The 23,923-nt window shown below is 37.7% G+C and overlaps 1 protein-coding gene across 1 annotated transcript; it reads left to right on the top strand.

Annotated features, from left to right (window-relative positions):
- The first annotated feature begins 481 nt into the window (after window positions 1-481).
- LOC131540818 (cytosolic phospholipase A2 gamma-like) lies at window positions 482-20,206 on the top strand. The gene is made up of 14 exons (XM_058776077.1): window positions 482-489; window positions 531-642; window positions 5,625-5,767; window positions 5,852-6,053; window positions 7,119-7,257; window positions 8,552-8,692; window positions 9,378-9,443; window positions 9,563-9,607; window positions 13,593-13,799; window positions 14,096-14,239; window positions 14,473-14,550; window positions 14,627-14,781; window positions 19,709-19,874; window positions 19,961-20,206. Exons 1-14 carry the CDS (start codon window positions 482-484, stop codon window positions 20,158-20,160), a joined length of 1,806 nt encoding a protein of 601 aa, XP_058632060.1. The 3' UTR covers window positions 20,161-20,206.
- The last annotated feature ends 3,717 nt before the right edge of the window (window positions 20,207-23,923 follow it).

The following is a 23,923-nucleotide window of genomic DNA, read 5'->3' as shown; positions in this document are numbered from 1 at the left end:
ATAATCAAAGGAAAATCCAAAGGTGATACCTTTTTAAAAGCTCATTATTGTCAAATGTTTCTAAAATACTTATATTTCGAGGCAGATTGCTGGCGACAGCCATTTTAGGATAGTTTGTGGTTTGGTCTTATAGTGATTTAGGAGTCCTCTTCACTACTCCTAACGTTTCACAGATTTAGGAGCTAGTTTTAGTGCTAAAACACTTTGTGAAATACTCTTAGAGCAAAAAATTAGGACTGACACGTCCACTATTTTTAAAATTTTCTCCTAAATCATTAAGTTATGAGCTACTTTTAGCCTTAAGATGTTTTGTGAATACGGGCCCAGATTTCTAGAATCACGAAAGCAGTAAAATAACACAATTACACTACAACAAACTGCTATATTCTGAAAAAAAAAAAAAAAACCTGTGCAAAATAAAGTTCAGATTTAATTTAATTGAACTCTAGAATATTTGATATCTAAATATATCAAATAAGTCATGTTCAGGTGAGCACTGATCTGTCTGTCTGTCTCTGTGGCTTCCTCAGCGGTACGGTGAGATTCAAACCCCTACTGAATGGGAGCGAGCAGGAGTTTGTAGCCAGCAGGAGAAACACTGTTCTACAAACTCTGAAGAAGCTTCAGATTCAATGCAGTCGGGTAAAACATCCCATGTTATACTTCATATTTCCAACTGCTTATATTGAAATGGCATACAAATGATGTGTTGGGTGATGAATATCAGCTGTCAAGCAACAATTTCACTCTCTTCATTGTGAAAAAACGATGCCATTCCCAGGTAGCAAGCATTGGTGTGTTGTTAATAGCAATGAATAATGGTACAAGGCAATGTTGGTTCATCATCACTTTGAATTAATGTTGAAATTTCAACCAAAAATTTACTGTGTAAATTGATTCTACATTAAAACAACATTGAAAATAACTGAAATGTAATGTTAACAGTTAAATCAATATTGCAATCGGATGTAGCCAGAGTCGACAACTCAAATCAAATAGCTAGTCAATATCAAATAGCAATATCAAATAGCTCAGTACAATCAAAATTTGAATTGTGGTATCTTTACATTCTGTTATTTGATCTAAAATCTATTAATGCTTAAGTAGCTTTCACACTTTCTACAACAAACATTTGTAAATGGAAAGTGGCCATTCAGGAGCAAGATTGGACATGCCTGAGTTACTGTTATAGTTATGTTAGTCATCGAATGTAACTGGAATGGGAACAGAAGCTTATAAAGTATATCTCAACTCATTTTCCTTTAAACGACAATGATTAAATGCATCACATTTAATACGGACTCAGAATAATGAATCATTACCTGATGAAGCTGTAATCAGGAAACAGAATTGCATGAAACCCCATGTCAGGTGCTTATGCTGTCAACTATTGTGAAGAATGCAATGTCAAGTCAAGTCAAGACACCTTTATTTATATAGCGCTTTTAACAATACAGATTGTGTCAAAGCAACTTTCCAATATCAGAATAGGAAAACAGTGTCAATAATGTAAAATGACAAGATTAAACACTCAGTTTTCAGTTAAAGGCATTTCATTATTGAATTCAGTGATGTCATTGTCCAGCTCAGATCAGTTTAAATAGTATCTGTGCTATCAAGTTGACGATATCGCTAGAAATTAAGTGTCCCCAACTAAGCAAGCCAGAGGCGACAGCAGCAAGGAACCAAAACTCCATCGGTGACAGAATGGAGAAAAAAACCTTGGGAGAAACCAGGCTCAGTCGGGGGGCCAGTTCTCCTCTGACCAGACGAACCAGCAGTTTGTTCCAACTGCAGCAAAGTCAGATTATGTAAAGGACTCATTTGGTTCCCATGGTCTTGTCCCGATGGCTGTCTAGGTGACGAGGTCCTCACTGGGGATCTGTCTCTGGGGTTCATCTAAGTGTCCTGGCCTCCGCTGACGTTCAGGGCTGTAGAGGTCGTCTCTAGGTGCTGATCCACCATCTGATCTGGATACAGACTGGATCAGGTGGCAACGGTGTTCTCGGAATAAGAAAGAAACAGACTAACATTAGCGTAGATGCCATTCTTCTTACAATGTAACAAGTACATCGGGTGTTAAGGGAAGTGTTCCCGGTTCTGGTTGACCTAATTAATGCAGCCTAACAATCCGTTAATGGATTTGAATATTAGAAGCATATTACTATATTATGTGTAAACCAGGTTAAAGAGATGGGTCTTTAATCTAGATTTAAACTGACAGAGTGTGTCTGCCTCCAGAACAGTGTTAGGTAGATTGTTCCAGAGTTTTGGCGCTAAATAGGAAAAGGTTTTGCCGACCGCAGTTGATTTTGATATTCCAGGTATTATCAAAAACCAGAGTTTTGAGAGCATAGTGGACGTGGAGGACTGTAATGTGATAAGAGCTCGCTCAAGTACTGAGGAGCTAAACCATTCAGGGCTTTAAGTAATTAACAATATTTTAAAATCTATACAATGTTTAATAGGGAGCCAGTGCAGTGTTGACAGAACCGGGCTAATATGGTCATACTTCCTGGTTCTAGTAAGAACTCTAGCTGCTGCATTTTGGACCAACTGTAGTTTGTTTATTAAGCGTGCAAAACAGCCACCCAATAAAGCATTACAATAATCTAACCTTGAGGTCATAAACGCATGAATTAACATTTCTGCATTTGACTTTGAGAGCACAGGTCTCAATTTAGATATATTTTTAAGATGAAAAAATGCAGTTTTACAAATGCTAGAAACGTGGCTGTCAAAGGAGAGATTGTTATCAAACAGCACACCTAGGTTCCTAACTGATGACGAAGAATTGACAGAGCAGCCATCAGGTGTTAGACAGTGTTCTAAGTTATTACATGTGGGGGTTTTAGGTCCAATAATTAACACCTCTGTTTTTTCAGAATTTAGCAGTAAGAAATTACTCATCATCCAGTTTTTTATATCGACTATCCATTCCGTTAGTTTCTCAATTTTGTGTGTTTCACCAGGCCGCGAAGAAATATAGAGCTGAGTATCATCAGCATAACAGTGAAAGCTAACACCGTGTTTCCTGATGATATTTCCTAAGGGTAACATGTAAAGCGTGAAAAGTAACTGAGCCTTGAGGTACTCCATACTACACTTGTGATCGATATGATACCTCTTCATTCACTGCTACGAACTGATGGCGGTCAGATAAGTACGATTTGAACCATGCTAATGCACTTCCACTAATGCCAACAAAGTTTTGTAGTCTATTCAAAAGAATGTTGTGATCGATAGTGTCGAACGCAGCGCTAAGATCCAGTAGTACTAATAGAGAGATACAACCACGATCAGATGATAAGAGCAGGTCATTTGTAACTCTGATGAGAGCAGTCTCAGTGCTATGAAACGGTCTAAATCCTGACTGGAAATCCTCACAGATACCATTTGTCTCTAAGAAGGAATATAATTGTGAGGATACTACCTTTTCTAGTATCTTTGACAGAAAAGGGAGATTTCAGATCGGTCTGTAATTAACTAGATCTTTGGGGTCAAGTTGTGTTTTTTTAATGAGAGGCTTAATAACAGCCAATTTGAAAGTTTTGGGAACATATCCTAATGACAATGACAAATTAATAATAGCCAAAAGAGGATCTTTGACTTCTGGAAGCACCTCTTTTAGTAGTTTAGATGGGATAGGGTCTAACATACATGTTGTTGATTTAGATGATTTAACAAGTTTATACAATTCTTCCTCTCCTATAGCAGAGAATGAGTGTAATTGTTCCTCAGGGGATCTATAGTGCGCTATCTGATGCGATACTGTAGCTGACGGCTGCAAGGATAAAATTTTATCTCTGATAGTATCGATCTTGGAAGCAAAATAGTTCATAAAGTTATTACTGCTGTGCTGTTGGGAAATGTCAACACCTGCTGATACTTTATTTTTTGTTAATTTAGCCACTGTATTGAATAAATACCTGGGGTTATGTTTGTTTTCTTCTAAAAGAGACAAAAAGTAATCAGATCTAGCAGTTTTTAATGCTTTTCTGTAGGATAGGGTACTTTCCCGCCAAGCAATACTAAATACCTCTAGTTTAGTTTTCCTCCAGCTGCGTTGCATTTTCTGGGCTGCTCCCTTTAGGGCGCGAGTGTGCTCATTATACCACGGTGTTGGAGTCTTTTCCTTAATCTTCCTTATGCCGAGTTCACACTGCATGATTTTAGCCTGATTTTTCACTCGCCGACAGGTTTTGATAAATCGCTGACAAATGGCCAAAATTGGAGGCAAATCGGAGCTTGTTCACGCGAGTAACAATCGCGCAGTGTGAATTATCAAAGACACGATCTGAGAGAATCACCGATGCATCGCCGACGCAAGCGAAATATTTGACATATAATATCTGGAGATGTCGGCGATTCACAATCCTGCTGTGCGCAATGATTTCTGACTGAAAACTACATCCCGATGACCTGCAGCCAATGAGAGACGAACATACAGGGCAGAGGGAAGTTCAGTGAGGAGTTATAGACCATATCAGTATTTTAATATATACAATTATATCATACAGAAACAAGCACAAACGCTTGACCAGCCGCAACATCAGCATAACAGTTACTGCAAAATTATTATTTACACTCTTTGCAGAACACAATCCCTGTTCCCTGCATCTCCCTCCTGCATAATCTGTTTTTCTTTTTGTAGCTGGAAATCAGCGCACAGACAATTTGCGGGCTATATTTTTTTAATACTTCCAGTCTCGCTCGAGAACAACGGGCTGACGCACGCGGGTTCTCGCGTTATTTCCTTATCACTTCTCGCGTGTGTTTTGTTGTGAAATGTAGTTTGCGGATCAGACAGAGTTGTCGGCGATTCTGCCTATTGTGAAATCGTGCAATGTGAAAGCCCCTGTCACCGATCCATCGTGCAATGTGAACACAGCAGCAACTGAATACTACCCCAGATAGTCACGCAGTGTGAAAACAACAGCGATCCGACGAGTTTGAAAATCGTGCAGTGTGAACTCGGCATTAAGCGTAAAGGAGCAACCGTATCTAAAGTGCTATAAAAGAGAGAGTCCATAGTTTCTGTTACATCATCAAGTTTTTCTGTGCTGTTGGATATGCTGAGGAATTGAGATAAATCAGGAAGATTATTTACAAAGCAGTCTTTTGTGGTAGAAGTGATGGTTCTGCCATACTTGTAGCAAGGAGTAGAATTTACAGTTTTATGATATGGAGCTATATGGAGTTTACACAAGACTAGATAATGATCTGAGATATCATCACTTTGCTGCAGAATTTCAATATCATTAACATCAATTCCATGTGAAAATATTAAATCTAGAGTATGATTTCGACAATGAGTAGGTCCTGACACGTGTTGTCTAACCCCAATAGAGTTCAGAATGTCTATGAATGCTGATCCTAATGCATCCTAATGCAATGTGCTTATGCAAGCACTGAGTAATAGATACAAAACAGGAAGAAAGTGTAATATTCTTGCCAACGGAATAAATGGCAAGCACTATGTTGGCTGTATTCAGGAAAAAAAAAAATTAAACCTGCATACATTTTGCACTCAGAAGATGCACACGGATGCCCTCTGATGTTGTATTTATGATACATCTGATAGCATGTGGAAGCAGATGCTTTGAATGGTATGTGTGTTTCAGAGAGAGGTGCCAAACATTGCATTACTGGGTTCTGGAGGAGGACAAAGAGCCATGGTGGGTTTGCTGGGATCCCTGGTTCAGCTTGAGAAAGCAGGTCTTCTGGACTGCATCCTTTATCTGAGCGGAGTCTCTGGATCAACTTGGTATGAACCCTGAGAAACAACAAACACACAGAGATTGAATTGGGTTGAATGTCAAAAATGAGAGCAGTATGTTCTTCTCTGAAGGTGCATGGCCTCCTTATACAAAGAACCAGACTGGTCCACCAAACTAGAGACCGTGAAAGACAAAATCATCGAGAGAATCAGCGGACCAGGAGTCAGCTGGGAAGACGCATTGGCCAAACTGAAGAAATATTACTATGGGAAAGACTTCTTCAGCTTGACTGACGTCTGGGCAGTGATGACTGTCACATCACGTGTGAAAGAGGTCTGTAAATATTCATAAGCAGGGATGGATTTTACAGGTTTAATTTTTATTTATAATTTAGAAAATTATTGGGTGGTATGATTTACAGCCTGACATACACATTTGTATCATGAATATGCAAAAGAGTTGCAGAGTTTCATAAGATGACCACAAAGTAATCGTCTTACTGTTTAAAGACATGCACTCTATAGAAAAGACAAGTTGTATTAATACAGAATATGACACAAAAATACTATATTGAATTAAACTTGATTAAATTAAATATGAATCTGAGATTGAAGTCTTATTTCAAATAACAATCCACTAAAATATCACTTTAATGATTAATTAATAATATGTTTAAAATTAAGGAAAACAAACTTTTTTTTAATTGTGTTTTTCACAAAAAACAGCTACTTTCCCCATAGTTTTTTTTAAGGAGTTTATAAAAACACACGTTTGATAAACATGATTCCCTTGAGTTTCCCAAACCTCCTGAGAGAAAACATGCAGCTGAATCAATATATTGTTTGATTTTGATGTATAGAGAAGGTTAATTTATCATTTTTACCGATTGTATCTTGCAGCTCAGTGGTCAGATGATGTTGATTCAGTGTTCCTGAATTTGAGTACTATTTCTTTTTCTAATCTTTATTTTTTTTTTTTTACTCACTAAAAAGAACTGGTTCATAACAGCAGTCATTTTTTTCGTGAATTAGGCTACACAGGTTGGGCTTTGTGGTTGAATATTTTGTAATTTAACACGAGAGTAAACAAGTGTTAGAAATGTACAGTACATTACATTAAAAACTTTAAGTGGAAGAACTTTGATAGATTTACAATGTTATTTGTTATGGCAATGCAGCATTTCAGTCTGTAAAAGCGTCTTAAAGGACATATACCATAGGACAACATAACTTTAAATTGAGAAAGAATTGATCACAATTCTGAAATAATTAAAAGATGAGATCCTTATTAAGAGAACTTTGCTGAGAACATGTTGTTGGTGATTGAAAAAACAAAATGTCTTACAGTTGTCTCCTTACAATACAATAACATGATGCCGCAAAAATGTGTTTTCTATAGATCGATGAACACACACTCACAGAGCAGCGGAACAAGAACAATAAAGACCCATTTCCCATCTACACAGTGGTCGACAAGCAATGCAAACAGTGCAGTGATGGAGGTCTGCATGCAGGGGCGGACTTAACCAATAAGCGAGGTAAGCGGCCGCTTGGGGCCCCGGAGATTCAGGGGGCCCCATCTGATATTGGCGAAACATATTTGCAGCGTTGAGCAATGTAGCCGTTCACAGACATGTGCGCTGATTTCTTGAACGCAGTGACCAGAAGTGTTTAAGTTAGAATCCACTTACCGATCAAAATGCCGAGTTTTTGTCAAGTGCTGAGTTCTGCCAGGTCGGGGATCATCTCATTATAACAAAGTGTAGATACGATGTAAATAAGAGATTCATTGTGCAGTGTAGCTTATTAACGGAACGTCGTGAGATCGCAATGAATTGAAGTGAGAGACAGCTATAGTGATCATGAGAGAGCGCTCTTTGCGCGCATTCTAGGCTGTCTGACTGTCTCAGAACAGAGATATTCACCTCAGTAAAGAAACTATTGCGTTTCAAGTCAATTTTATTTATCTTGATGTTTCAAAATGACTCTTGTGAGCGTCTCCTAGGCGCACCAGCGCGAACTGCCGCATACTCGTATAAATGCACGAATGCAATGATTGGAGATTTTCCCTTAATAATAGGTTTCATTTTCGATTTGTTTCTCGGCAAAGCCTACAGTATGCCTTCAGAACACTTGGAATATATAATGAGTTGCCTGGGATAATTTTATTTTTGTAAAAAGATTGGAAAGGTTTACAATTTATTAAATGGACAAGTGCAAGTTTTTTTATTTTATTTATTTATTTTTTATTTTTTTGGATAATGTCTTCATTTGTAATCTCAAAAAATAAGGTAGCCAAATTTGGCTTTAAAACAGCATCAGGTTGACAAATTACTGGTTGTGACGGCACAGATAAACTATAAACTAGAGAGAGCAAGCAAAATAAGGGTTATAAACACTTGGAATATGGAATGAGTTACATGGGATAGTTTTATGTTTGTAAAAAGATTGAACATTTTTGCAATTTATTAAATTGACAAGTGCACGCATTTTTCTGTTCTTTTTTTATTTATTTATTGTTTTTGTGATAATGTCTTCCTTTTGTGATCTGAAAAAAAAAAAAGGTAGCCTAATTTGGCTTTAGAACAGCAGCAAGTTGACTAATTACTGGTTGTGAAGGGATAAATAAACTAAAAACTTGAGCGAGCGAGCAAAATAGGGGTTAAGCATAAAAGGACACATAGTTATTGTATGGGGGCCCCATACCTGGAATTTGCTTAGGGCCCCCAAATCGCTAAGTCCGCCCCTGTCTGCATGTGATGAATGAAAGAAAGAAATAAAGTGTTACTGTGCTTGTGTCAATAGTTACATGGACATGTTTTCTGTCTGCAGACCAGTGGTTTGAAATCAATCCATATGAAGCAGGTTATTCCCTCACTGGAGCGTTTGTGGACACCTCCAGCTTCGGCAGCCAGTTTCACAAGGGCTCAAAGAAAAAACATCAGGACGAATTTGACATGCTGTACCTGCAGGGTAAAAAAAACTAACTGTCACATAGGAGTTTAATATTTGTAACACTTTATTTGTAATATCAACTTACACATTGATTGCACACTGTACTTCACTGATCTCTGAGTTAGTCTAAATATCAAATGTTTCTGTGATTTCTCTATTAGACGCTATTTCATAAAAAAAAAATAATTAGCCTGGCTGTTTATGTTATAGGGTGTTATTTTTATGCTTATTTTATTCTTTATAATATATGTTTGATTTAGTCAAAACTGACTTCATTACAAATAAAAATGTTTTAAAAAACAATAGTTGCTGCTGAACATTTTAAACACACCAATGGCATGATATTATGTGATTGTGTTATTTTTACTCATTATAACACATGAATGATCAAATAGAAATGAAAGTCCTGTTCAACAATTGATGACTCGGTCCAGACAACCCGATCTAACTGGAAAATGTAGCGTAACCTTTTGTGGCGATTTCATATGAAATAAATGAAGGGTGGACCATCATGCTTATTTTTTTTTTCTGAAAATGTAGGCCTAAGTTTTCATATGATTTATACAAATTAGCTGCCAATTAATAAAATAGTTACGAATTGCCACGAGACACATCCTTTGCATATTTGCAATTCAAAAATTTGCAATTCAATCATTACAAAATGTCCACAGTTCAAGTGTGTTGATATTGTGTTTTTCTGCAGCTCTTTGCGGCAGCGCTTTAGGAGATGGAAAGCAGAATAAGGAAGAAATCTTGAAACAGATGCAAGGTGAAGATTTTATTTTTTTTTTTCCTGAGGGCTGAATTTTGCTTAAAGTCAACAGTTATTTATCATCCTTATATATATATATATATATATATATATATAATTTTTTTTTTTTTTTTCAGATTTTTTTAAAAGAAAAGACACAATACTTGAGGCCATGAGGAAAGGTAAAGCATTTCCTACTACTTTTATTTAAGGATTGATTTTAAATTGAGAACTGAAATATTTGAGTATTTTTATTTAAGTATACTTAATGTAGGCTCCCCTTTTTTTAAGTATACTTAAAGTGTACCCTTTTTCCCCCTTTAACTCCAAAGTGCCTTTTATTTATCTATTTATTTATTTATTTTTTGGTGGCGGTGGTTGTGGTTTTTTTTTTTTTCTTCTTCTTCAATACATCAATGCTATTGGTCACCCTTTGTGTTTGTCTGCCTGTTTCACAAATATTTAGCCAGTGAGAGGTATTAAAAAGAGTTTGTGATTAAATCTTGTTGGATCCGCTTCAACTCTCAGTAAAATCTCATAATTCACCCCCTCTATCTTGACTGAATGAACTGAGTTCCACAGCAGCTGAATGAAGTCTTGCAAGGGTAAATAAAGATCTTGTTGTTTGAATAAGTACAGCCAACATTTTGTTTACGTGAGAAACACTATGTCTATAAAGGCTCATATTTTATGTATTTGAGCAGTGCGGGGACAGTATCTCGAGTGAATATAGATTGGCACATTGGCACAGTTTTTTTTTTTTTTTTCAAACAGTAAAAAATATTGAGGCAGTTGCGACGAGCTCTTTTACAGATTAAAAGAAAGGAATAAAATGTACTGTAATAAGTGTAGAATTGCACTGTCTGTTTACTCATTTGCATCAATCGGAGTTAGAGAAGCAGTGAGGGATGTTGAGACAGGTGAAAAGCGTTTTGTTAATAGTGAATATTGACCTATTGTGCGTACCGTTGTTGCTCCCGCTGTTAGCAGGGTATAATCGCTGCATTTGGGGTAAAAAAAGACTTTATATAATTGTATTAATTAAAAAGAATTAATAATTGTGCCAAGAAGGTTGTCTGTTAGTTCACACAGGCACGAACTGATTGACAGCTGCCCTTAGCGGAGCCTTTAATCAAAGCGTTCAGCACAGTAGTCTGTGAGTGACGTCACCTCCCAATACAAACACGCCCCCTAGTATAGTCCCGCCCCCTCACAATGATTGACTGCTTTCTGTGTAGACATCGGAAATTCAAATGCAAAAGGAATTGCGATTTAATTTGAGTTTTGGCAGGTTACATGCACGACACAGAGAGAGTGAAAAAGCAAATGTGGTAATTAATATTGCTATTTAAATATGGCAGGCTCATAACTCGTAAGACATGGGAACGACAGTTTCATTTCAAAAACAAAATGTTCGTTTGCGAAAACGAAAATGCAAACGGTAATGCAAAATTACAATTGCATTTGGATTATGTCACAAAATGCGCCCACATGTGGAAAACGCAATTAAAAATACAATTTGCAATTGCTTTTGAAAATAGTCTGGAAAATCCTTCCATAGGTGATAGTGCACCACATTAAAATAAATGATCAGTCATGTTTTCATAACCACTGGCCAAATTCAAAAACAAAACTAAAATTAAAACATCTTTGAGAGCAAGGGGGCCCCTCAGTGTTTCGGGGGCCCTACGCAGCTTGCGTATTCTGTGTATAGGGAGGACCAGCTCTGTATTTGAGGTCTGAGACATGTGGGACCGGAGAGAGAGGGCTAGCATTTGCCATCTAGTCATAGCCAATACACTTAAAGGGTTAGTTCACCCAAAAATGAAAATTAGCCTGTGATGTATTCAACCTCGAGGCATCCTTGGTGTATCTGACTTTTTTCTTTCAGATGAATCCAACTGGAGTTATATTAAAAATTGTCCTGGCCCCTCCAAGCCTTACAATCTGGATAAGCGTGTGCTTTTTGTCAACAGTCCAGAAGATGTGAAATAAAGTGTGCGCATCCATAATAAAATGTGCCTCACACGGCTCCAGGGGGTGAATAAAGGCCTCCTGTAGTGAATCCATGTGTTTTTGTAAGACAAATATCCATATTTCAAACATAATAAACACTTTTTTCTCACTTCCGGTATCTGTCGTATGCGGAAGCTGTTCCGGCGGATGACGTACGACGTATGCGTCGTGCGTGCGCCTCTGAGATATTTACAGATACAAAGCATCTGAGATATAAAGTTTCCTTACTTTAGCAAAGGAAAACCAGTCTCCTCTTGGCTTATATAGAAATCCTTGGTTTATACTTCTAATTCTTGACCGGCATTTTGTTTTGTTCTCTCTCCGTGTTCGTCACTAATCACGCAACGCCGATGTCCTACGTCATGCCTGGATGCCTTTCACGTACGACAGTCAGCGGAAGTGAGAAAAAAGTGTTTATTACGTTTGGAATATGGATATTTATCTTACAAAAACGCATGGAACCCCTAACCCTTTAAATAGCCTGTGCATACAATAGCATTTCATCTCTTTTATAAAATGAGATTTTGGCTAAATAAACTAAATAAAACTTAAAAAAAAAAAAAAAAAAAAACCATTACAGAATCAGATCACTGTGAAATCTTTAGATTTTATCATGCAGAATGTAATACTCTGTATACATTCTGTGTATACACACACACACACACACACACACATACATATACATATATATATATATATATATATGGGGAGAGCTCTGGTACAATTCAAACCTTTCACAGCAGCTGTACTTTTCACAGTATTTTAGTATTTCTTCATTGCTGGCTTATTTTAGACCTTCATATGAGACCAACATCTCTGGTCCTCAACAGTATCAAGTTTTTGCCAGCTAGGCGGATACATGTTGGATATGCTATAGTGACAGTATGGCTATAGTTTCTTATAATCTCATATGGAACTGTTTTGGACATAATTATTTAAATTATATCTCAACATAGTTTGGCAAAAATACTTGACTCATTGCTTGACCTTCCCGTCTTCTCAGTGACATATATAAACAAGTTAACCAAATAATACAAATTAACTTATAAAACCAAACAGAATAGCTAAAAAAATATTTTTCCCTTCAAACTATATTATTATTATTATTATGGTTATTAATAGTGAATAAATCTAAAGCATTTGAGACTATTATTTTGTGTTATTTAATTTGCCATTAAGATGTGACCAAAAGAAAAAGGGTTTTAGCACATGCCCCTCAAAAGGTCTGTGAACGGTCATGAATGCTATTTTATAGCACCCACCCTCTGGCCTCTGTTACACTATGTCAGTTAGCACTGCATTATTGGGTGACTTTATTACCTGGAGATGATTTGAAAAACACACACATAGATTCATGCATTGTCTTCATGTTTTTTTATTCAGCAATCGCTGGATGCCTTTGGCCCAGTTCCAAATGGTACCCTAAACCCTCGCGTCTGAACTTTTGTGACGTAATACTGCTTTGACTGTGGGGTAGAAGTCTGCTGCAGAGCACACCTCAGTGCGGGCTCGGCAGAAGTGTGCATCGAGGGCAAATAGCAGCTGCAAAGGGGGCACTCGCGAGCACACTTCTGAATGCTAAAATGACAAATGGGACACCCTAAGGTCTCATGGACTTAACGGACATGCACATGTGACGCCCATTATAAGTCCGCAAGACCACAAGTGCACATGAAGTGTGCCATTTGGGACAGTCCTTTTGTCCATATTAGGATTTCCTGGCACATCATAAGTTATTACTTCTATGAGTCTGGTTTGAACTTTCTGCCCGAGAGCGCCCTCTGGCTTCAAGTATGAATGAAACATACACTGCACGAGAGTGTTTAGCGGTTTGTAATGTTCACATCGCCTCATTTTGGATACGAATAAAATGTCAGGTTATGCATAGACTATCTTTTTACTTTGAATTTAAATATAGATTTATTGACGCTGGTTGCTGAAAACCTCTAGGTGTGTTCACTCCAACACACTTACCCGAAAAAAGTGCGGGGGACAAATTTGACATTTTATTAAAAGTGTCCTGCGTATTGTACGCCCATGGACTAATTGCTTCTGGTTGCGGTAAAACTGATATCGAAACATCATAAATTTGACAGTGGAAAAAGTGCTTTTTTGTAGTGTGTTCATCTTTATTCAATATCTATTGGACAGAACAGCCTGAGAGGGAATATGAAGAGGTGAACAAAGAGATGGAATCAGACTCCTTCCATTGTGGGTTTGCTTCAGATGATGTTCCAATCTCCCCACCTGTAGATGAATGTTACCAGGTGCTCATGGATCTTGTGGACATGAATCTCACTGTTTTGAAAGGCAAAGATACTTCTCATCTTGATGAGTCCATCAGAAAAAATTTGAACGGTAAACCATTAGGCCTATACATCACAGTAAGAGCCTGCTGTTTAATGACACAGATTTGCGAAGAATACCTTTTATTTTCTGAAATTGTCAAAAAAAAAAAAAAAAAAATCACATTATATTTGCATTCAGATATTGTCATTTGTAAAATGCTTTGAATAAAAGCATCAGCTAAATATATACATATAAAATGTACAATTATGAAAATAAGAAATATGGATAAGGTAACATTAAAAAATAATGTGTAATAATAAGGCAATCATGTCTACCCACATTTGTCATGTCCCATTTTCTTACAGACCTCTCTGGAGGCACAAATCACAGTATTTGTTCAATGAAAAAAGAAGTGGAAACTACTGATAGAGTAGAAAAACCGGATATAATGAGTTTCACCATGGATGTGTGCAACAATTTGAAGGGTCGGATCAAATTTTGGCTATTTGGTAAGTTGAACCCCTAACCCCCGGATTACATACATACACACACAATAACCAGATTTATATATTTGTCATCATTTAAAACACAAACAAACAAAAACACTGGTCTGAAAATCCTGTAATGAAACTGTCAAGTCAAGAAGTCTACAGCCAAAATGGTTCTTGATAAGAAACTAAGAATCGTTTAAAGAATTGAGGAACTTTATAGTTTATATATTTTAAGTATAACTGTTTTACAGAAGCTTGGATTGCTATGCTTGAATGCGTGACTCAGTGGATCTGGGGCAGGAAATATAACTTCCTTCACAACATGACAGGTGAGAACAGACCGGCTAAAAACGTGCAATTCAATGAGAATAATAAATGGACTCATTTCACACCGTGATCGATTAGATGGAGCAGTGCCTCCTGCTCTTCTGGAAAGTGAGACGAGAGACTATATTGATGCTGGACTGTCGAACAACTCACCCTACTTCTCAGTGCTGAGAAAAGAAAGAGACATTGACCTCATCATTTCCCTGGATTTCAGTGCCGGCGATCCTTTCATGGTAGGCCTGGCTTTTATACACAGAGTTCTCGTCAAATTCGCAAAATGTTAATTTTATTGCTACAGTAACAAAATGTAAAGAATAATAGGCCCATCTTCCAAACTGTGTCTGTCTTACTCTGAATTACTATGAAAAACTACTAAGCCTGTAGTAACTGTTTATATTTTAGACCTGTTGGGACGGATTTTGTGGGTAATTTTCTATTCACCTGTGCGTGTCATGATGGGAGAAATTAACCCAAAGCTTTGAATCAATTGAACAATTTGCTTCACAAAATGATTCACTGTTTCAAAACACTCAAAACACTACATGCTGGTGAATAACAAATTATCTAATCAAATCATCAAATCATAATTTAATCAAGATGGCGCCGCGAATGGCAGCCATGGCGCTGAGCTCCACAGTTCTTCTGCTCTTTTTGTTTGTTTGGTCTGTGTTTAGTCATTTTTCTTCTATAAGTTTTACCAGAGACAAACTCCTTAACATTAAGCAACACATCTCAGACAATATTTTTGTGTTCAGATGTACATTACACACAAAACTGAACTATTTTAATAACAGTAGCTAGTCTGTTTTGGGAGAAGGGGAAGACGGGCTCGGGTAATTCTGATAAGTGCGGAAGAAATCCTCACTCGCTTCCCGCTTCGGCTCAGTCTTCACCGCGGCTCTCCCGGCCACAGCGCTGTATGCAGCCGGACCTCTAGCTTCTGTTTCCAGATGCTAGCGCAAGGCGGCTAGCAAAATTGTCAATGTATTATTTAATTTTATTATTGTTATTATTTAAACTGCTAAAGGCAGGTAATTTGTTGCTAAAAGTTGTTAAAGGATGTCGCGAAATCATTGGATGTTAATGTCATTATGTAAACATGACGCAAAGTGCCTAGAATGCACACTGGAATTACTCAAACTTTCTGTATTTTTCACCAGCATTTTTACCTGTATTTAATTTACACCTTGCATTTCGATAAACAAATAGATAAGATGGATAAGTTTAATTTTTGTTTTGTGGATAAAACCAACAGTGGAAGAAGAAAGTTCCACTGTTGATCACAGTGGACCAACAGTAAATAATTAACAATCATAGGTACAAATGAAAAATTAAGGTGCATCATTAATAAACAATTATTAAACAAGTGCAACCCGCAACTTAATTCATATGTGAAGTGCGTACTGCTAGGCACCTCTCCCAAAGTGTCTAACGTTACCAGCCAATATGCCGCTTGGCTGGCTAGCTGTTTCAATATTTTTTCTTCCTTGAGTGGTTAGAAGGAAGAAAGAAGAAGAAGAAGAAGAAAGAAAGAAAGAAAGAAAGAAAGAAAAAACAAAACAAAAAAAACGCATGCCTTTTATCACTTGGCCACTTTTTAAAGGTTGCCAAATAATTTTTTTTTTATATACAATAGCTACATTTGTTGCTAGTTGCTCGAAAAACAAGTTGCTAGGGTAGTGCAACAAAAATGGCTAAATCGGCAACACTGCAAGCTACCTGGACATTCCAGCATGTCCCGCTAAAATTCAAACCATATTTCTGTGGCCTACAGCTACAGCAGGTGAAGCAAGCGCGAGGCTGCTTCTGCTCGCAACACAGACCCACACATCTTTCTTTTACTCCTTTTTCTCTTACGCTTCTATCAGTTTCCCACCTCAAGCCCCAGAGGCTGATAGTAAGTGTGAGGCTGCCTCCGCTGGAAATTGCGGCCCCTGCTCCTCTCCCTCACAGCTCTCTAATCCATTTAACGTCACAATATCCTCTTTTACAGCAACATCACTGCCCGTCCCAGCAAATGCTGTTGCCTTGGAGCCACCGCTAGTGGCTTACAACATTCGAGCACAGATCCTGGCAGGTGCAGACATAGACCTCTCATCTAAGCCCGTCACTAATGAGTAATTGGGTAATAGATGCATTGTAGGCCACAATAGACCATAATAATCATTTTGAATAAAGTATCAAAAGTATGTATGGTTCTGTTGAAAACTTAAACAACAATATAATGTCCATACGCATTACATCAACAACCTACAGAGGGCTCCAGTGGCCCGACAATCGTCTACATGTCACCGTGCGATCTAATCCTTGTTCGGCTAAACACAATTTAATTCAAATGTCCACTTAATCTTTAATATTTGGCCATTTCTTTATGACAGAAATGCCACAACAATTGTAAATTATTAAATGGGGACATCAAAAGATGCCATTTTTCAGAGTTCTTCATTACGTTCAGCAGTTTCACTGAAATAATCTGTTCAGTTTACCCTAAAGGCGGCGCAAATTAAATGAGCATTCATGATCAGGCCTTTTGATGAGCGCCGTCTCAGCATTAGCCCATTGGAGCGGCTGCTAGGAAAATTCTGGGGTAAGAAACGCCTTCTAATCGATCTGTCATCTCTGCGTAACTCTCCGTTTCAGGCATAAACACCTCGATTCCCCTCGACGAATTCTCTCCCAATAGTAGGACATTCAGCATGCAATCCATATGATAAAATCATGGATCTTAGCACCTGGCTGGCAAAAGTCGACATCACCTTAGCTTCCAAAGCCATGTCTATCCATCCAGATTCATGGCACTCATTTGGGGTACACTAGCACAGGAAATTCTATTTTGTCATACACTTTCGGATGCAAGCAGCACCAAGATTTTTGGACACGTTATCAGAAACAGCTCATTGGATTTGTCTTACAATCATGCAAGTAATCATTATAGCATCCACCCCTTTTAGACGACTCAAAATCATCCTGAATATTGAACTCCCTGTCAGAAGCTGCAAGAGCGCTCCCGGTGGAGCAAATACGTCTCTCTGTCGACTACTGGCGAGGCTCATCCATCCGACGCCGTGAGTAGTGAACTCCCGTCAAATGCTACAACAGCCTCCGGCCAATCAAATCTTGACCTTTCAGTCCGTCTACCGGCGAGGCTTAACCATCCGATGCAGTGAGTATTGATCTCCCGTTGGATGCTGCGAGAGCCTCCCGGTTGAGCAAACCTTGCCTTTTTTTCCGTCCGACAACCAGCAAAGTTTATCCGTTCGATGCCACAAGTATTGAACTCCTGTCAAACGCGGCAAGAGCCTTCTGAATATGTTTTTCTTTCAGCTACCAGTAATGCTTACCCGCTCGTGCTGCGAGTAATGAACTCTCGTCGAACGCGGCAAGAGCTTTCTGGTCAAGCAACCTTGGCCTTTCAGTCCATCTACTGGCGAGGCTTAACCATCCGATGCCGTGAGTATTGATCTCCCGTTGGATGCTGCGAGAGCCTCCCGACCACACAAATTTACCTTTCTGCTGTCTTACGCTTGGCGAGGCTTAACCATCCGACACCGTAAGTCTTGATCTCCCATCGCATACTGGCGAGAGCCTCCCGGTCAAGCAAACCTAGCCTTTTCAGTCCGACTACCAGCAAAGCTTATCCATCCGATGCCGCGAGTATTGAACTTCCATCGAACGCGGCAAGAGCCTTCTTAATACGTTTTTTCAACTACCGGTGATGCTGACCCACTCATGCCTTGAGTATTGAACTCCTGTCAAAAGCTACAACAGCCTTCCGGTCGAGCAAACCTTGCCTTCCGTCTGACTACCAGCGAAGATTAAACGAGTGTTTTTTTTTAACTCTAAAACATGAAATGTAGAGTTATCTGCTTTTGCCAAAAAAAAAAAAAAAACGACTGTCAGAGTTATCTGCTTTTGCTATAAAACAAACTTTTAATATGTAAAAAACATACGTTCAATGAAGTTTAATTTTGTAAATTACCTGTATTTTTTATTATTACTTTAAAAAGAGTGTAACCCCGGCATCCTGGCCAAATTTGCCCATTGGCCTCTGACCATCATGGCCTCCTGATCATCCCCATACACAGATTGGCTTCATCACTGTCTCCTCTCCACCAGTAAGCTGGTGTGTGGTGGGCGTTCTGGCGCACTATGGCTGCCGTCGCATCATCCAGGTGGATGCTGCACATTGGTGGTGGTTGAGGAGATTCCCCCCCCTTTCATGTAAAGTGCTTTGAGTACCCAGAAAAGTGCTATATAAATGTAATTAATTAAATTAGTATTACTTAACCAAAACAAACCAACTGCAGTTTGATTGATGTTACTTGGAATGCGTAATAAAGAAAAAAAACGTAACTTCTGAAAAAATAAATAAAAAATGGAGTTATCGGTTTTTGCAAATGAACTCTTCATATGCTGTCCTAATTTAGAAGCATTCTTCATAAACTTCATAAACCTTTCTACTCGCCGTGGGAGTTTTCCTTTTTTTCCCTCCGTGCCCACCCCAATCTGTCAGTGGATCACCAGCTTTCTGAGCAACTGGACACACTGAGTTTATTTCTGAACCGCTAGAGGGACATAAGTGTAGCTTTAACAAATTATGAGGGATCATAAGACTTGCATGTTGTATTTATTTAGTACTGCCCTCAATGAGCTATTTCACATAACAGATGTTTACATATAGTTCATATATGGACAAATATAGACAAAACAATAAGTGAAATTTGCACAAATGAACCAGTTTAAAAAATTTACAAATGTTTAGTTCGTAAGACTGTGTGTTCTTTCCTGGTTGATCCATGAATATAATATTTGTTCATGAGGCTGCTGTTTGTCCCGAGCAGTGTTCTTCAGTTCATGTTCTGCACGTTTGAACCCTTTCCAAAAGTGACTGTGGTTTTGAGATCCATCTGTTCATAATGAGGATAATTGAGGAATTCACACAAACATTCACTGATGCTTATTAAGGAAGAATTATGATTGGGGGTGAAAACTTTTGAACAGGATGATTGTTTCTATTTTGTCTAGGAAACATGCAAATTTCTCATCTAGCTTCTGAAGGGCAGCACGTTAGATCTATAAACAAAATAAGAGCAATTTACACTGATCATCCTGTTCAAAAGCTTGCTGCTAATGAAGCCTGTGATGTTTTTTTCACTGCAGACAGTGAAGGACGCTGCTGATACATGCAAGAAACTAAACATCCCTTTCCCTAAAGTCGACACTTCCCATGAAAACGAGGACAAACCGAAGGACTTCTATGTGTTCAGAGGCAAAAATGCTCCAACGGTGATTCACATCCCTCTGTTTAATGTGGTCAACTGTGGAGGCAAGTTTAGATTTAAAAGTTTTCCTGATTGAATCGGAAATATCACTGAAATAAATTCTAATGTAAATATGTAACTGTTTCTTCAGATGAAGTTAAGACCTTGCGGGAGAAGTATCGCACCTTTAAACGTTCTTACAGCGCTGAGATGATCACTGATCTTATGGAAGTCGCTGGAAAAAACATCTCAAACAACAAAAAGAAACTGCTGGAGGAGATTCGGGTGGCCGTTGGAAAAAAAGGATCCAGTCGCTTTAATCCTCATTTGTCATTTTCCAATCCTAAATGACAAATGAGAATCTGAATATAGAATAAACTGATCTGCATATCAGTCATTTCACGTAAACAGTGTTTAATTTTTTGTCTTAATCATGTTTGCAGTTGATTTAATATTTTCAAAATGTTTTCTGAATGCTTCTTCATGCTTGACTTTCATTAAGCAATAAAGAGCTCAAATCAACCATAACTGCCGATTAAAAAATATAGTATTATTTTGCTTCTGTTCTATTGAATTTGTAAACTGTTCTCTAAAAGTCCTGGTCATTTGATAGCAAAAGGCACAAATGCTCATTATGGTCCTGAAAGCTGATTGATCAATTGTGCTAAAACACACAGCTGCCTTACACATTTTTCGAATTTTTACTTTAGTATTTTGGACACAGAGTATTTGAAATGGATGGTCGTTTTAATTTCAAAAGGGTTATGGTCAGTGTTGGGAAAGTTACGTTTAAAAGTAATGCATTACAATATTGCGTTACACCACATAATAGTAACTAATTGTGTTACTTTTTATAGAAAGCAATGCATTATGTTACTTTTGCATTACTTTTTGTCACCTGAGCTGGGCTTGCGTATTTAAAAAAAATAAATAAATAAAAAAAAAAAAAAATTGGCAACTGTAAAGGCCCTTTCACCCCAAAAGTGAAATGAATAAGACTCAAGCTGAAGAAAATGCCTCTGCACTTACTCCCGATTTTTCTCAACATGGGGACAGAAGAGGTGTCAGTGAATAAATAGGAAAACAAAGTAACTTGCATTACTTATTTTAAAAAGTAACTCAGATATTTTCTTGTAAATTTAAAACGAATGCGTTACTTTACTAGTTACTTGGAAAAAGTAATCTGATTATGTAACTCGCGTTATTTGTAATGTGTAACAGCACCATGCACCATTCAATGCAGCATTCATAAAATGAATCACTTTCTTCATTCCCGAATGAATCAGCAGTTTTGAACAAATCTGCTGAATTGAATTAAATTTAAATATAAATATATTCCAAATTATACCTTTAAATAATTAATATTATAACATTGTATTGCATTAATTTAGCAATCGGAAATGCTGTGTAAATGCATTTATGAGTATTTTACAGTCTGTTTAAATAGACTAAGGCTAAATGCCACTTCCAATGCAAAGATGGATTTTGTTGATACAGATTTAATTTGATTGGTAATGTCCCTATAGTGTCTTATTATTCTAAATTATTTCTTACCTTTAAGAATTTGACATAAAAAGATATGATTTTTTCATGTTTCATACGTTTCATCATGTTTTTATTTGAAGGGTTACAAGTCTATCACTCAGCTTTAGTTGGCGTCACCTTTCAGGCACGTGCCTAAATACACTAAATAGACAGAAAGAAAGAAAGGAAAAACACTAAATAGAAAGCCCAAGAATTCAACTTTGTAAGACAATTTTGTTTGATGATTTAATAATTAATTTAAATAATTTTGTGTTTTATTAACGATTATTTAAGTATTTAATGATTTATTTAATGATTTAATTTTGAATGATTTGGTCCTCCATAAAATATTGTCTCGTAATGGAAAAGATCATTTCTGACACTGTTTAGTGCTTAAAATAATGTGGATGTCTATACATCACAATAAGTCACATGGAATTGATGTTAATGGTGTTGAAATTCTGCAGCAAAGCAATGATATATCAGATCATTATCTAGTCTTGTGTAAACTCCATATAGCTAAAGCTGTAAATTCAACTCCTTCTTGCAATCAAGAAATTAACCGATATCCTCGAAAAATACATAATTTTCAATGTCAACAGTCAGAATTTAAATGCAAAAAAAGTGCCCAATATAAGTGATCAGAATAAGAAACGTAATTATAGGTATTTAACACTCGTTCATGCAGACACCATCACAGTCAAAACGGTGTCATTCTGTATGATAATCCGACAATAAAAAAAACAAAAACAATAATGCTCTTACTTTCGTGTCGCTCTATAATTTCACACAGGACAGTTAACAGCTTAACGGCTCCTACTTACTGTTTAGTCACACCTAGCCTAACTACATGAAATGAAAATGTAGTCAGTACTTTTTAAAATTGTGAGAAATAAAAATGAGAAACACTAGAAAATGTATTTTAGTGAAGTATTCAGTTTAAATTACACTTGAGTTAAGTACACACTCCCAAAAACCATATTTAATTTCAGTAACGTTAGTGAAATAAAATAACTCTTTACACCTATGCATAAAACGATTGCAAGACATTTCATGGTACATGACCTGTTTCTGCTCACCCGCTCCCTGGTTGGGTTTAATAGCATTGACCCTAAATAATATGTGAAAATAATGTTGGCTACTTCAGAAAACAGAAAATAAGCACATCTAAAAAACATCTCTTACCTTTATGACAATGTCGAGGGTAAACGAACATAAACGGAGATGTTGGCAAATATGATGATTTTGTGCATCACAGCTGCAACCCAGGCCATATCCGATGCGGCGACGCCTCTTGTTGTCTAGTCTTTTTTTCAAGTGTGAGACCTGAAATGTCTTTTTCATGGTGAGTTTGAGCTTTTCTATCATGTAATTCACTGTTGCAGACTTTAATACAACAAGAACGTACCATTTTAAATCAAATGAAAAAGACTCCAACTACAGAACACCTTGGCTTTGATTCCTTTTCAAACGCCACCTGACAAAGGCCGATTCGGATGGAGGTGATAAGCCACTGAAGACTCTCCCAGCTCTCTCATCCCTTGAATCTCCAACATGGAATGTCCCTTGGTAGTGAGCTTGCTCTTAAAGGGGCTAGACCAGTAATGGCACATTTCCTTCAGCAGCAGGTGTGACATTAGCAGGCCTCGAAGCAGCAGGTGTGATGTTAGCAGGCTTTGACTTGAAGGCAGCCATTTTGTGAACAGGCTCAGGTGTGACACAAACAATTCCCGACATGACAGTCCTCATGTGAGAAGACACTGACGTGGAGCTTACTGCATAATTGCGGGGTCCCTCATCCGCTACACCCACCGAAAAATCAGAGCCACTCAAACGCAATGCAAAGTCTATGTATTGTTCTAGTGTCCAATGAGGGGTATTGCGTGGCATTAAACATGATATCTCTTTGCTCAGTCCATAACGGAAAGTGTCTTTGAGGAAAGAATCATTAAAGTCAACTTGGTAGCAAAGATCACAAAATCTAGCCACATATTCCTCAATGGAGAGGTTACCTTGACGGAGGTGAACGAGGCATGATGCAGGATCCATGGTGATCTGGTGTTTGAAAAGCTGCTGGATCTGTAGGATGGTCGTGTATTCTGTAATGAGTCCACTGAAGGCGAGTGTAGTGAAGAACCCAAGTGCAGTTTATTTACAAATGTCAAATCCAAGATACAAATAAAATCCAAACAAAGACCGACTTGACTTGAAACAGACTTGACCAGAGAGAGACTTGGCATGGCATGAACGGACTAGACTCACCAACAGCCGGTTACAACATTAATACACAACAAGGAACAAAGGCGACGACATGGCTACTTATAACAAACAATGAGGGTCACATGACATGAACAAACCAATGAGAGACAAGACACATGACTAAAGCAACCAATGAGAACATGACACATACAAGGGAACCAATAGCATAAACACATAAGGGAAAGGGAAGCATGAAACAACCAGAAACCGTGTCTAAACTTCAAAATAAAAGACATGAAAACAAGAACATGAAACAGAACCCAAAACAGAACCCAAAACAGACCTTACAATTGTGCTGTGTCCTGGTTGGGAAATGTGTCATTTCATGCCC

The sequence above is a fragment of the Onychostoma macrolepis genome, chromosome 05 (assembly GCF_012432095.1).
Source record: "Onychostoma macrolepis isolate SWU-2019 chromosome 05, ASM1243209v1, whole genome shotgun sequence".
Classification (NCBI taxonomy): Eukaryota; Metazoa; Chordata; class Actinopteri; order Cypriniformes; family Cyprinidae; genus Onychostoma; species Onychostoma macrolepis.
The sequence above is the reverse complement of the archived record's forward strand: the minus strand, read 5'-3'. Positions and strand labels throughout refer to the sequence as shown.

Coding starts and splice junctions, on each gene's coding strand:
- LOC131540818 (XM_058776077.1), top strand. Junction 643..5,624: donor TTCAGATTCAATGCAGTCGG/GTAAAACATCCC, acceptor TGTGTGTTTCAG/AGAGAGGTGCCAAACATTGC. Junction 14,240..14,472: donor GATCAAATTTTGGCTATTTG/GTAAGTTGAACC, acceptor ACTGTTTTACAG/AAGCTTGGATTGCTATGCTT.